This window comes from Aythya ferina, assembly GCF_964211825.1.
Source record: "Aythya ferina genome assembly, chromosome: 7".
Lineage (NCBI taxonomy): Eukaryota > Metazoa > Chordata > Aves > Anseriformes > Anatidae > Aythya > Aythya ferina.
In genome coordinates, this window is record NC_140302.1 from 22145452 (window position 1) to 22161542 (window position 16091).

Genomic DNA, 16091 nt, shown 5'->3' on the forward strand with positions numbered 1-16091 from the left:
CTTTTGTAGAATATACTGTAGACAATTTTTAATCTGATTATTTTGTTTAGAGATCTAAATTGCAAATCCAAACCGAATAAGCAAGATAAAATCCCTATCAGAAAGGATGTCTTTAGCAAAGTATTTGATCAGAATAACCTCAGAATTACTCGGTTAAAGATCAGGTAACAAAACTTAAATCAAATGAAGCAATGTTTATTTACAGAGAGGATCTTAATCCTTAACGTGCTTAGTTTAACATTACAGGATCTTCTGCATTAAGTTAGTGCTTGCCTACTTTGAAGTTATCAACTGAATTTTGAAGACTTTGCAAGAAAGCTGAATGCTTTGCTGGGCTGAGAACCTAAAGCTGGTGAAATCACACTGATGTTAATTAATGTCTATTGGTATGTTTTGAGATGAATAGTTGGAGCTACATGAAGCAGAATGGATTTATGGTAACTACACGTTTCACTGTTTGGATGTCTACGTATATATATAGACATATATATGTATATATGTCTACATATATATGTAGACGTATATATATGTAGACATCCTTGTCTGAAATGATATTCAAATGGTGAAACATTTGAATTCTTCTGAAACATGATGGGGACATAGCAGAACAGATTGCTCTGAAGAATAAGATATAATAGTTGATTATTCTGTGTTTTCAGTTAGCCCTGTGATGAAGATAGGAACAGCAGAAGACATTTTGAATGGTGAAAATCATCTTGTGTTGAATATCTTTTAAGCTAGCTCAGCTGATCTTACATCTTATTATTAAAGTTTTATTCTGAAAGAGAAGTACAACAAATAGGTTCTGTGTATTATGAAACTAGTATTTTAAGTAGACTGCTTGATTAGAAGAGAGAGTAGTGAACTTGATGATTTGAAATTTTCCTCATCAGTGAATATATTTTTTCATGCAAATGTGTAAAAGTGTCAGTGGCCACATATACATGAGACAGCTTTCTCCACTTCTTCAGAAACATTTATGGTATACAATTTTAATGATATTTCACTGTGCTACATTTGTTTCTCAGAGGACTAATAAATGTAGTTTGGAATACAACACTTCAGTAGCAAAGCTCCTATCAATATTGTGTGTGTAATTACAGTACAGAGTAAACCACAAGAAGAGCAAGACATCAGTTAACCAACCTGATTTAATGAGTTATTTTTCTGGATATTAGTTCCATATATTTATTTTAGAAGTTTGAAAATGATCAGAAAAAAATTTCAAAGCAAAACAATAAATGGTCATTTCCAGTAGTAGACAATTTACAGGTGTAAATATCTGCTATCACAGATTTAATTTGTGAAACAATTTCTAGGATGAGTTGCAATGTATAGGCCTAGCTTAACTCTGATAATATACGTACATCGAGAGATTAATTTAATCAAGAGAAATGCAGTGTTATAATGCTATGCTGTAATAGGCCATAAGGGGGAGTACTTAGCTACATCACGTTGTGACAACTCTGGAATATAGACACTGAAAGTAGGAACTTTAAGACCAGCAGCTGAAAGCAGATATTCTTTTCAATGTTTATTGGCAATGAAAGTCTATTTACTAAAGGAAGAGTTCTTCAGATCTTTAGATTCAAAACAATAAAGTCACTCTGTGTTCGTATATGAATCAATCAGTAAATGTCCTACTGAACTGGAACTGTTAAAATTATTTTCCAAAAACGGAGCGTTGGTTTTTGATTGTTTGGAAAGAAGTTAGAAATTTTCTTCATTTATTTGACTGGATGGTTAATTTATTAAGTGTAAATTTGGAATACTTATAGAAAATTACGGTTTCATTTTCTTTCCCATATTGATATACTAAACACAGGTTCTTTCTGTAATTTTACCATAGATAGTTGATGTAATTCTTTTATATTGATGTTGTTTACCAAGACAGCTTTTATTGTTACTACTGTAACTGAGATAGTAATCTAGCCCACACTATACATTCATGCATGAGATATTCGCAGCTGTAAGATAGTCAGTTCATTGGCTTGTTTTGAGGTCTGTGGATTCAAAAAAAAGCCAGTGCAGATTAAGACAAGATATAAGATAGTAGGTTTTTTTTTTTTTTTTATGCTAACTGACACTTGACGTCAAGGGGGTTTCACATGACTGTTCATGTTGACTGTTAGTTTATCCTGGCAAATTATGTGGAAGATAATAGTAGAGTAGTACCTCACTTTCTATATAAAAACTCACACTTTACTTTTTTTTTTTTTTTTTTTTTTTCTTTTTTAATATCTCCATGTTCATCTTAAATACTATTCACAAAATTTAATCAATCAAGTCATAGTTACTGAAGCTAGACAGAAATCATAATGTTCCCCAATTTGTCAGTGAAGGAAATACAGCAAACACAATGACATAGATTTGCTTTGCACTGTAGTGCAATGGCCTCTTGCTGTATTTCTGTATGCAAAATTTTGTGGTAACTCTAAAAGTTATTTTCAAAAACTGCTCTTCTTTGCAACCAGCATGTGACCAAGTAAGGAGTATCAGTGCTCAGTCTTACCTTTTGATTTTTCTGCTAGGACTGATACTCTCAGTGTGCTTCTATATTTTTAAAAATAGAATATATATTGTGATATGCCAAAATTTTGCTTTAGTACCCTTTCTGGTGAATCACATATTTGCTGATGAAATCACTTCAGGACTTAATGTTTGTTCAGTTTGAAATGGTCTTAAATTACAGCTTTATTTGAAGATGATATACAGCCATTGATTGTAAACCTAATGGTTTCTCTCTCTGCTTTTGGATTGATTAAACAGTGATTCCTGAGTTAGAGAATTGGGAATAAGTGGTATCGAACACAGAAGTTCCTTGTGTGTTTTCATGCTTCAGTAATGCACTTTCAAAGCAGTATGTCAACAGGATGTTGCAAACATTACCTTATTCTTCATCAAACCATTTCTGAAGATGGCCAAAACCTGAGACAAATTTTTAAGAATGAACGAAAGACAATTGTTAACTTTTTGAAAGCATTATTTCTTTTGCCAGTGAGTTTGTCCTTAATGAAAACACTGAGTGTGTTCTCAGTCAAAGACTTTAATTTGCACTACTTTCTCAGATGAACTATTCATATATTCATTGCAAACATGTAGAAACTTTAGCTGAGCTCTTTTGAGGTCAGAATTCTCCTTGTTTAGGAACATCATCCTTGTGTGTTGAAGTAATTGATCCCAATCATTCACTGAACAGTTCTTCCATTTCAGTTTAGTGCTCAAACATTTGCTGGATAAAGTATTGCTAAATCTAACATTGAATTGCGGCTTATTCTTTTTCTTGATTTATTTCCATCTTATGGACAAAATGAGTGGGCTTAAAAGATCCAGAAGAATTTATACCTAGAACAAATCCCAAGAGAGAGATTAAATATGTATGAATAATATCAACATTTCAGTAATATGTCATAGGAGTAATCAGATAAGAAATGACAATTAAATTCTTGAAAGAGTTTGGAATGTGTTCAGCCATTATGCAAGAAATCATGGCAGAATATTCTTGCCTGGATAGTGTGGTAACAAATAGTTGGATATAAAACAAAATTTGTCCCAGACTAATATGTCCCTAGTATCCAAATCCCTCAGGAAAAAGTCTCTGTCATGAATCCTTGGTGTTAAAAGGCTGCTGTCTCCAATGAAGCAGTATCAACTAAATAATAAGTGTCTGCATCTTCAAATGTTTTATCTGCTATATGACTACAATATATATAAAGTATATAGTTGATAAAACTATCCACACCTGATAAACCGGTGCCAATGTTTGTGAATTTGCCACAATCCACACAGAAATTGATGGAGGTAAAGGGATTGTGTCTGCCATGTGTTTCTGGTGAGAGCTTGAATTTAGCTATGTGTTACATTAAATTGTTGTAAATACACCTAAAAATAAATCCTATTATGGTTTATCTTGATATGGCAAATATGATTGCTAAAAATCAAGATCATAGTTAAAGAAATTGTGTCAATTTCCTTAACCAATAGTATATGCTGAAGAAAAGACAGTGTTCCTTCCCCACCCTCCCCACCAGCTGCATCTCCAAACACTATCTTCAGTGCTGTTATGGAAACATAGCAAAAGCCAGAGGTCCATCATGTAATCTATGTAGGTAGCTTCACATTGCTTTCCTATCTTACCGGTATTTCTTCTGTCTCACTACTTATTTTGAGGTTCGTGTTGCTTATGCTAATTTAGGACTCAGATTTTACAAATTTTAATTAAACCAGTTAATATCACCATCAGAAAGAGGTGAAATAAAGCAGTGATGTCATGCCTTTATTGGACTGTATCTATCTAACTTTTCTGTAACAGTGCTACTGCTCTGCTAAATTCGGCAGAATTACCTCTGAGATGTCTACATGTAAATAAGGCAGGGACTTCTCTGTTGACTTAAGTCTTTTAATGACTCTTTGGAGAGTGGAGCCATTTTTATTTTTTTTTTTTGTGTGTGTGAATTCTAGCTACACAACGACAACAGCTTTTTACAGAGGGTCTGCAACCAGTGCTGTGTTACAGAAAAATCTGAGAAGTAGTTCTGGGAGAGGAAAAATAAAAAACAGATTAAATATTTTAAGGTTTGTTGGTTTTTGCTTTTCATTTTAAAAAGATATTTGTAAATAACTAAAAATTTAACCATAAAATTACCAGTAAAATAAGGAATTAGGGGAAAAAGAAATCATAAATCATTTTAGGTTGCCTGGCTTCACATAAAATTAAACCCTTTGTTTAACCTAAAATGAAAATAGATATTTTGGATAAACGGTACAAGGAGTTTCATTTTTGATTGAACAGACACTTTCGATCCTAGAAAAGCATTTGGGTTTCATTTCATGGAGAACGTTCTGCCTTTTCCAATAAATCATATATTTCTGTCAGCAGTTGCTCAGCAAATGAACTGAAAATATTTTGTTTACCTGATCCTCTGGATTCAGTATAAAATACTTGCCAACATGAATGCACTAATTTGCCCAAGACCTTTAGTTAATTTGACCCTAATGGGGTCATTTTACTGGATGAAGAAAAGAGAGAAGTGGTGCAAAAGCTGAGCTGAGAGATCTGTAGAGGGAAATTTTTGTTCATTTGACCACAAAACCAAGCCAGGTGGCTTCCTTGGAGTCAGGTCTGACTGTAGGCTGGCAGACACTGTTAGCCCCAAAACAGCTGTTACCTCCCCACATCTAAAACACAAAAACAGAAAAGATTCTTAATTTGCACAGCAATTGATCAGCCTTAAAGCCATTTGGCAATGTGGATAAATGGCCTAGCAACCCTGACCCCTGCTATTTTAGGGGTCTGCATGTCCATGTCTGCTTGTCCAGAACTGCTCGTGCAACAGTTCTTTATACATAGAGCATGGGGTCCTACTGAATTAAACTCTACCTCTACTGAACACTAGAGGTTTAATATCTGTTCACTTATACTGAGGAATGTTTCCTTTTAGCCAAAATCCTAACACATATTTCAGACCCTTGCTTGCATCAGCATTGTCAACTTGTTTATAGTAGACTGTCTAAAACACAGGCAAATTGGCTCTTCCCCCCCCCCAGATCTAATCTGATAATTAATATGGATATACTGCATCTCTTCACCTATATTAAATAGAGGCTGTTGGCCCAGACTAAATCTAGTCTAATGTCTCCTTTCATACAGAAACCTAAGTGTGAATTACCCGATCTTGTTGATCTGGACCTTAGCCCTTATCCCAAATTTATGTTTTACATATTAGATACCCTAAATCCAAGGTTATCCTTACTACCTTTATTTGTAGGTGTGTTGAAAACCTATTCTAGGTAAGTACAAACCATACTTTAACCCTAACATATACTTCTCAACCTCTTTTTCTCAGTCTCTTTTTGTTCTCTCTTGTGATTTCTGTCTGTTATAACCTTTACCCAAAATGTAATATTACACTATTAACATGCAAAAGCAATAACCTTTATCCAAAATGTGATTTTACCTACTGGCTCATGATGTTAAAAGCATTAAATTTGGCCTAACTATAGTCCTAACCTTACCTCGTTAGATGCAGAAGTCATTGTCCTTGATTTCAGGCTGTCACTGATTTGGTTAGTTCCTCTGCTTTTACAGTGGCAATAGAAGTGGTTGAGGTTTAAGTTTCAGAAATATAGTTAGGAGAGTATCTTTAAAAGATTGCAGTGCCAGATAACTTTATAGGGGAGTCACAATATTGCTGCTTAGTAATTTGCAACACACACTTTCTTAAATGTGTATTTGAGTCCTAGACAGCACCAGAAATCTATTATGTTCTTAGAGCTGCAAAAGATTGAAAAACAGTGACCTGAAAGGAAGGTGAATGAATTTGGAATTTCTAGCTTACTTATGGAAATTAAAAAAAAGAAAAGAAAAAAGAAAAAAAAAAGAAAAAAGAGAACTTCACTTGTTTATGTATGCGCCTGTTTTGAAACGTGAGGAATGGGGAGGACATTGGTTATTTCTTAGGCATATTCAGCTTGAATTAGTGTAAAAAGTGATGCTTATGTTAATTCTTTTTTTTTTTATATATTATTATTTTTTTTTTTTACAGTTCTGAAGTATTAACAAAGTTGAGCATTTTTTATTTATCCATTTAAAGGGGTATCTGTAAACTGTGGCTGACCTAGATAAGGGACACAGAGAAAATGTCATTGCTGATACAGTCATTACTGATAAATAAGCAGAAAACTCTGGTGTTATTTTTAACCTTAACACAACCCAGTTGTTCTCGTGAATTAATACAGGACCAAACCAACAGAAGATATATGGGGAGATGGACACTGATAAACAAACACTGTCACAACCCTGGAAACAAAATTCTATAATCTAGCACTTTACATCTATTGTCTAAAGTGCAGTGAATGCAATACAAGCTGGGTAGGCAAAGTTGGATTAATGGGAAAGAAGGCAACATGACAGATCTTCAATCATTTCCATAATGAGAAAATATTCTCAAATTCAATGACAGAAGGAAACCCGAGTAATCCTTCTTTTAATGTATAGCTAAAATCTTTCTTGTATGTTCTGGAGATGATTGAGGAGTCTGTATAACCTTTCCAAGAAGTTTAATTTTAGGGCTTCTCTGCTCTGCTATTTTTCTAATCATTTTTACTCAGTCTGCTAAATAATTATACCAAGCAATGTAATATAGCCTTGAGAACATCTTACCAGCCCACAGTCTTGTAAGGCCTGAGTATGACTGGAGAAGTACTGTCAGTTACTTTTTGTTTCCCTTTAAAACAACCACTTATCCTCAATTCTTGGCCCCTGTGTTTAGCCTTCTACATGGTACTGCCTTTTGTTTATGCTGTAGCATGTCTGTGGGTAGCACATCTGTGGAGGCAACTTGAGGTGAACCTGTGGTGGTTTGCTCTGGAGCAGCAGGGAGCATGCCCCGCAGCTTTGTATCTCACCACAAAGACTGGTGGGTTTTGTGTTTTGTTGTCTTTTGTTTGTCACCATGTTCTCTTTTAGTAAAGAGAATATGTATAAATGGTTGCTAGCGTTTCTCCCAGCAATTACTATCTATGTTTGAACATTAACATTAGTACTTCTGCAAAATAATTTTATGTGGAACTCAGAGATATTAGTATATATACATGTACACATAATGCAGAGTTAAACACAAGTTCTAAAGATATTTCTGGTTCCTTTCAACTTTGTTCAGCAATGTGTACTAGAGAATAGACATTTAGGATATTTATTAATGGCCTGTAGCATATGTCTTTTCAAAATACTTACTTCCTTACCACTATTAAATGCCACCTACTTCCTACTCAGAAACCTTTTTTTTCCTGGACATAGTCATTTTTATTTATTTATTTATTTATTTTCACTCACTGTAGCACAGTGAAGTGTGCTCTTATTTCCTGTAATATTTCTTCCCTCAAATGTGAAACTTCTTATTCCCTCTCAGAAACACATATATTTATGGTCTGATTTGGGTCTGACTTTATGTTTTCTCTATCATCTTTCATCAAGAAATATTTACATTCAGTTTCTTTTCAGGATGCTATATGCAATCAGCACAGTAAAGGCTACTGCATAGTCAGTCTTTACATTTTCTTCTTTTCTAAGCTGATTTCATCAATCACCATCATCCAGCTCTTACTTGAGTCTGCGTGGCACAGACCAGTGGTTAAGGCTATAAGCATGAAGAAGCACTGTTTTCCTCAATGCCTCATGTAAAATCAGTAGTCTGGACTAACTATCAAAATCTACAGGAGTTTTTCTCTAAATCCTCCCATTTGACTCATTTGCTTTTAGACAATGAAAGTCCACTGACAGTTCAGTATCAATTCTGTGGTGCTTGAATCAAGCTCGTAGAAGAGCAGCCTAAAACTCCTGGCAATCCAGCTGGCTTAGAAAATACCTATGGAGTGATATTGCCAAAATAATTGTTCTTGGGAAAATGATATCTTTGGGGTTTGTAACCAGTTACCTGCTTTCCATAACCATTAGCACATACTTTCTCTCCTCTAACTTGGCTTGGTTTTACAACTTTAACTCCACATAATTCAACACAGTTAAACAAAGCAGGAGCTAAATCTGTCTGTGTATCATTCTTGTGTTCCTAACACTTTGAGTTTCAGTGCATTGTAATCCACATAATGGAATGCCAGCAGGAAAAAAAAAAAGATATTGAATTGTTTCCTTAATAACATCACAAAGCGCAAAATGACTAAATCAAAATGCCTTTAAATTATAAACAGCATGTGTTTTTAGTAAACTCTTGAGTAAATTGTAGCAGAACAACTTTTGCAAATAGATTTATTAGCTTTATATCCTTCCTGCTTTCATGCTTTATGATATGTAATAATAATTAGTTTAGCATAGGAATCAAGAATTATTATGCTTCTTTCTTAGTGTAAGAAAAGTTGAAGCTTGCTGATAGAAAATTCTGCAGTTCAGTGTGGTCTTCTGATTTGTTATTGAAGTATTGAACTAACAGCTTTATTCATAGCTGTGTGATTCAACGTTGGGTCTGGCTTCTTTTCATGCAGCAGAAAATTAGCTTTTGTTTCTTAAAACTAAATCTCTGCAGCAATAAGCACAGGAAAGAAGAGCAAACTCATAATACAAAGTAGTATCAATAAATTACTTCAATTAGACGGAATTATACTGTTTCTTTGGATAATAAAAATGTGACAAAATTCATGCTGACGTTTCCTAATAAGCAGATATGCATCATAAAATAATAGCACAATATTTGTATCTGTGATTTAAGAAGTCAGAAAGATGACTTTAAAGTTTATGATCTTAAAAACACCTAGGGAGACTGTAGTTTTCTAATAAAGATTGATCAACATGCTCAGAGTTAAATAAGTATGCAAGCCCAAACTGGGCCAGGGCTTACAGGGGCTATCTGAAACTTAGTAGTATTACATTTTCTATAGACTGGAATGATGGAGCCAATCTTGATTTGTATGGGAAAAGAATTTCTGGTTGCTTTGAGAAATGAATTTTTATGCAGTTGAGAAAAAACACCTTTCAGTGTTTTTTCAGTGAAAGGTAGAGCTTTCAGATCCACAGTGTAAAATAAAGAATGTTTAAGTATTTTGTGATACTCTAAGCGTCTGCCAAATTGTAGGTGAAGTTAGTAAGAAAATGACAGAATGCTTTTGTGGAAACTGAGTCTAGAATATTTTTGGATTTTAAAAACCAGCTGGATGAAGCAAACTCTTTCCTGCAATGTATTAATTACCCAGTTACGTTACTTCTGCTGCAATTAGTTCTGCATTAGTGGAACTCAGGACTGCAATATGTCTGAAAGGTGAGAATACTGCCCTGTTCCACTGTGCTTTCTGGCTTCTTTCATCTGATATTTCTAGAACAAAAATAAATCATTGATTTTTCCATTCACTTGCAAAAGTCATAACACATCATTCAGATAAACACCTGTTTTATTTTGTTTCTGGAGGTAAAACAATATGTGAAATGCTCATCAGGAGTCTTTTTTGCTTTGCTGGTGCTAGTGATAACATTTTTTTCTACAGCTTTTTTGATGGAGTATACAGAAAGACCACTGTCAGAACTCACCATGATGTTAACCATTACCTGTTGCTTTTGCTCAGTAAGCTAGTAGGGGAGATAAACTTTCTTATTTTAGTGTGATGTGCATAAACTTGTGAAGGGAACAAGGAGATACATCATCTAATGTTATCAGATATATATCAGAGATATATCATGTAAGTTTTTCTTCTCTCTGCAACAACATTATCTATAGTACTTACTGTTATTTACTCCTCTCTTTTACATTAGCTGATCTGATTATCTCCTCAGTTTAATGATGTGGGAGCTGCATGCCAAATAAGCTTTCCTGTACTACTGAAAATTGAGTATATAATTGCAAGTTTTATAGGAAATGTAGAAACAGCCTTTTCCGGTATTTCATTATTTCGGATTAAGTGCATTTCTCTTTATTAGATGCATCATGCTTTACAATCTGTAAATGTAAAAGACAAAGACATGTCACCTGTACAGATGTTTGCATTTTTTGAGGTGTAAGTAGGCCTACAACTGCATTATTTGCAATTACTGCAAGATGCATCTATTGTATGAACTGGTAACTATTGTAGCAATAAATTAATGATTATTATCATTATACTATATATCATTATATTATGATACCTGGCCAAATTACCTACTATCTTAGCAGTATTGTACTAGTGGTGTGAGGGAGGAACTAAGCTTACAGGATAAGAATTTTTACAGAGCATTCATTTCTACTATTAACTTTTTATATAAGAAGTTTCTGAAATGTCCACAGGAGCATTATTTGGTCATCTCTCAGATAGAAATATAATCTTTTCAGCTGCCTAGGCATAAGCCATGCAACACAACTTGTGTGACACCTCAAATATGAAAGGTTATTGGATATTTGTTAATTAACAGAAATGTCCTTAATACTGGCAAGAGTATTAATAGTATTAATAAGAGTATTAATATTAATATTAAGAGAAAAATTAGAATTAAGAGAAGAATTAAGAAGAATTATTAATTAATATTATTATTAAGAATTAATATTATTAGGAAGAATATTTAGAGTATTACTGAGAGAGTCTGGAAAACAGTACTTATTACAAAGGTAAAGGCCTTTGGATAAACTGTGTTTGGAAGAGGTGTGTAATTGCTCAAAGATCTGCCTGACCATGTACATTGACAGGATTATGAAGATATATCTGTTTGGTGCTGACAGGTTCGCAAGGCTCTCGTGAGACTACAGCATAAAGAAAATCACTGATGCACAAAAGCACAAAAATCACTGATGCACCAGCACAAAAATCAAAGGATAGCCCAGTAACAATCACAAGAAGGAGCAGCAGCTGCCATTAGCAGCGTAACCATAGAATGCAATTGCAAGCGTTGTTATTGAACAGAGAAACTGAAGGCAGAGTGGAAATAATAGTTTCCATGGAATATAGACATACTGGCATGGGAAGGAAGTAACTCCTGCCAGGATTTGTCACCAATTACTTTTCCCCATGCTGTAAGGGGGAACCCTATTGCCCTGTTCTATTGTTCAACAATGTGACATCACTCTTTCCTTGTTTTCTCAGGAAGGGCTTAGAAGTACAAACCCTTTCTATAACATACAGTCAGTTAAAGAAGCTGTCAGCTCATTGTATGATTTCTACGTGGTCAGTTTCTGAGGTATGTCACTAAATTCATTTTTCTTATTCAGGTTTTCACCTCCATTTTGGGGAAAAAAAAAAAAAAAAGATAAGAAGCTATTCTGATCATGTACATCAAAAATGTACATCTGATAACAGCAACTACAAGATTTCATGTCTTCTGTATCTTACATGACAAATGCAATGATACAGCCAAGTAAGTACATTCAAAGTATACTATCAATTCATCAGTTTATACAAATTCTTGGTCACCTGGGTGTTTTAAGGAGCTTATCATTTCCACTGTGAATAGCTCAAGAGCATATATTTCAAAGTTCCTCCCAGAAAATATCGTAGTGAGTAATTCAAAGAACATAAACATCAAAGGGAATAAAAGAGAATTGATTTTTAAAGGTATCTGAACATTCCCAGAATATATTTTTCAATGTTTCCTTATCTTTAATAATTGTACATTTATTCAAAATGCTGGAATCAAATGTGACAGCATGATGTTCTCTTTCTTTATGTTGTAGGCTACCAGGTTTGTTTACCATGCACCTTGTGAAAAAATTTATATATTAGTAAATGAAAGTGGAAGAAAAAAGGGGGAACTAAAGAAATAGATTCCCAGATACCGACCCTTTTTGTTTGATGGAATTTTAAGATATTGTTAAAACTTGTTGATTACCTACTAAACAACAATATAAACTTTCCACATAATGTGGGATTAAGGGTAGAAACTTGAAGTGTTTGTGAGTCCATATAGTACCCTGGTAACAAGTGAAGAAGAAGACTGAGTTAAAACAAAGTCTGTACTTATTTCTAGAAGCTAATCTTCCTTCCCCCAACACCCTCCCTAAAAAAAAATCAGGAGAAGCAATAGCCATGTTATTTGTAAGCACTGAGAGACTGGAAGAACAGGTATCAACAGTGAGTGGCCTGCTTAGCCGCTGAAAAGGCCAGAGCTCAAGCAAAAGCAGACAGTAATATCTAGAAAGGAAAAAGAAAAATAACAGAATTTTAAATTTTCCATAGAATTGTTCATTGAGAAATGAACATTGAATTATCAAATATTTTAAAATAAAAAAGCTAAGAAAAATATTTTTTGTGAAACAATAGAGTGTGAAACACTTTTAAGCCAAAGTTAAATCAAAACCCAAAAATGTATGCAATCACTTGTCTAGTTTTTATTGGTGGTGCTTAAGATATGCTTTCTCAAAGGTTAGTATACTGTAGCGCCTGATTAAAATCACCTGTCACCTTTGACTCTTCACAGGAAAGCTATAAAAAATGGGCAAGTAATGTTTTATAAAATATTTACAACGCCATTCATATAAAAGCAGGGCACTAAGACTATCTGACAATAATCCAGAAGGTGCAGTGAAAGCATGTGTGAGTACTGACATTCAGAGGAGTTGAACTGTGCTTTCCAGAAACCACTTGTTCCCACTGTTTTTCACCCTGAGGAACCCTTTTGGAGCTGGATCAGCCCCTTGCATGGTCAGGCCCATGTCTCTGCCAGGCACTGCCTATGGACTGCTTGGCTGACTGTCATTGGCACAGGCATCACAAGTGGTGATCACTTACAAACATCCCATTCCTAATCCATGCCTTTGATGGATTAAAACAACATTAATCCACAACAACAACATGAGAACAAAGATTTCCCTCCAGGGAAGTGAACCACCCTGACTCCTCCAGGAGTCTGTACACTGGAAGAACTGCACTGAATTGGAAAGAGTTTCCATGGTTTTAAGCTGCTGGTCATGAATAGTGAAGGTGAGGTGGTGCCATGATTCAGGTAATGGGTTGCTTTCCTTCATCATATATGACAGACACACTGTATTTGCCTTTTTTTTCGTAAAACATATTCTACTTCCTGTGTTACTGTCAAAAATATTATAGTGTGATGTTGTAGGAGAGCAGATTATTTGCTCAGCTGGTATTTGGAAATCTTATTAATTTTAGAATGTATTTTTAATAAAATTGCATCATTGGCAGAGACATTTCCATGACATTATGCTGTATTTATCTGACAAAGAAAATCTTTTTGCATTGGGTTGAAAGTCAGAAATTGATTTCCAAAGGAGTTGGATGCCTAACTGACCTTGATGATTTTGAAAATCCCACTAGGCCTCTGCATCTTTTTGGCTCCTAAATACCCTCAAAAATCTGGCTCAAGTGTTATTAGAGCAACACAAAGGAATAATAACTTATGTTTTTCATGGCCGAAGGGTTTTACTGGCACTGAGCATCTTCATATTACACTGAGGGAAATTATATTTGCATATTTGAGAACACTGAATTAATTATAACATAAAAAAAGCCTTTGTTTTACATATGTAAAGAATCTGTTCTCAAATACCTTATTCCTTGTAGGGCTTGAGATAAAGTAAAGCATTTTACGAAGCCTATGAAGGCTGTAAAAAGAGATACATCCAGTGCTCAATAGATATGGATATAATTAGTATTATAGAAAACAGAAACGGAGCAACCACAACAGATTGCTCAGCCTTAATGCCAGACCCATCACACCTCATTTTTTTTCTTTTTTTGCTGTTCTTTTGCTTAAGCCTCTTAAGGTCTGCCTGTCCATTTTCCAGTTCCTATGAAAATATCTCACACAATTTAAAAATAACCTTGAAGTGATCTATTTTGACAATTTTAATGTTATGAATCAGAAAGAGGAATAGATATTTTGGCTTCTGGATTATCCTTAGGCAATGGAAGAAATGAATGGTGTCTAGTCTATGTACAGAACTATGTATATATTCTTTTTCATGGCCTCAGGAAGACCCCAGAGCTGAGAGCTCTATATTAATTTTTAATGGTTAATTTCTATTCGGATGAAAACTGTTTCTTTATATCTGTGATAATACAGTTGAAGCAGCATGAGATATAGGGCTGGGAAAATGTCAGTAATACTTTTTATAATTTAAGCTTAAACTCATGGCCATAATTGCAGGAAACAGGTTTTGAGTCATTTTTCCATAACTCAGAATTTATATCCATCCATGATAAAATGACTGAAAATAAAATTGATAGATCTGACTTAGGCAGGATTTTCCACCTTGCTTCCTCTCCTGAACATGAGCAATGAGAATTGCAAGTTATAACATTTCTGACACATTCTGAAGGACTGGCAAAATCCAAATTCTCTGCTACAACAAAAATAAAAATCCAACTTGACATAGAAATGGGGCTATTTACCACTGAAATAGTTTTTGTGCTGAAAGAGATGCACATACAGTAAACTTGGTTGTTTGCATTCACTTTGCACTGATGGAATTTCAGGGCCGTATCTAAATGGGCCCAACATGATGAAATATATCTGCAATAAATTCTAGCGAAGTCCTCTGATGACTAGTATGCCATGCTCTAGGACAGGATGGGATATAGCTTCCATAATCTTCTCTGTAGTTTGGAGGTCACTGGATGCTTAAAAGCAGAATTATTCTCTAATGTATATGCCACAGACAGGAATGTATTCAAGGGCAGGTAGTAGAAAGCAATGATGACAACATATGCCAGAGTTATAATTGAAGATGTCTCTAACAATTTCTCTGTCTTTCATTACCTTATTCTCAAAACAGCAACAGATTTATTTAATTGTAAATTCAGTGTCAAAAGCTAAAAATCTATTCCCTTTCTAATCAAATAATTAATCACACAGACATAACAAGTGTACAGACATAACAAGTGTACAGTGTTTTATAACATTTGTATACTGTTATTAAGATCATAGAAATAATTTATTTATTTATTTATTTGTTTATCAATCTACTGAAACTCAGTGTGCCCTACAATTTGGAAAATTGAGGTTTGGGGGAAAAAAAAGTAAGCAGAAACTAATGAAACTGTGCAATTAAACTAGTTGAAGCTGATTTTCCTGTAATCAATATTGTTTGGATAAAGTCTTTACGGATGATGGCTGTTTTAAGCAATTATATCATATTTGCATCTCTTTGGAGTAGTTCTGCGCAAAAGTCCTAGGTGGTAGAAAAGAAGTAATGTTTTCTGCTCATGTAGCATCTGTTCTTGATTTCAGAGGGGAAACAGAGGAAAATGACTTCAATGGGTGGTGACATTAAGTACAGCTGCTTGCAGAAAGTGTGTTAGCTCCCTTTCTTTCAAGTGAAAACATTTCTACCTTGCATCATGGATAGGATCAGAACTCCAGCTTCCCAGAGGAAGAGGCAGAAAGGGATGCATTCCCCCAAATTTTCCTGCAGTTATGAAATAAAGTTCAATAACTTTGTAATTTTTATTATGCAGAGAAAGATGGGGATGACCAGAAGAACCTTTTTAATGGAGCTGGCAAGAAGCAAAGGTTTCAGAGTAGAAAGTGAACTAAGGTAGGAAAATGTTTATATATGTAGAAATAACATGCAGGAATGGTGCTTAAAACATGCTAATTTAATAAATGCAGTTATACAAGTGACTGCAGTTGAATTTTTTGCCTTTGTATTTTGTGGATATACTTT

The 16091-nt window shown here is 34.4% G+C and overlaps 1 protein-coding gene across 5 annotated transcripts in view; it reads left to right on the forward strand.

Annotated features, from left to right (window-relative positions):
• DNTT (DNA nucleotidylexotransferase) overlaps positions 1 to 16091 on the forward strand; it is a gene marked incomplete at its 5' end in the record, with an annotated part of 166410 nt that overhangs the window by 61849 nt on the left and 88470 nt on the right. For 2 of the 5 annotated variants that reach the window (XM_084526575.1, XM_084526574.1), the window contains 2 exons: positions 11679 to 11824; positions 15883 to 15962. In XM_084526575.1, the coding sequence (XP_084382701.1) occupies positions 15889 to 15962 (74 nt within the window). Of the gene's footprint in view, positions 1 to 11678; positions 11825 to 13022; positions 13387 to 15765; positions 15963 to 16091 lie in introns of those variants that run through there. The other 3 variants (XM_084526572.1, XM_084526573.1, XM_084526576.1) reach the window with 2 other exon arrangements.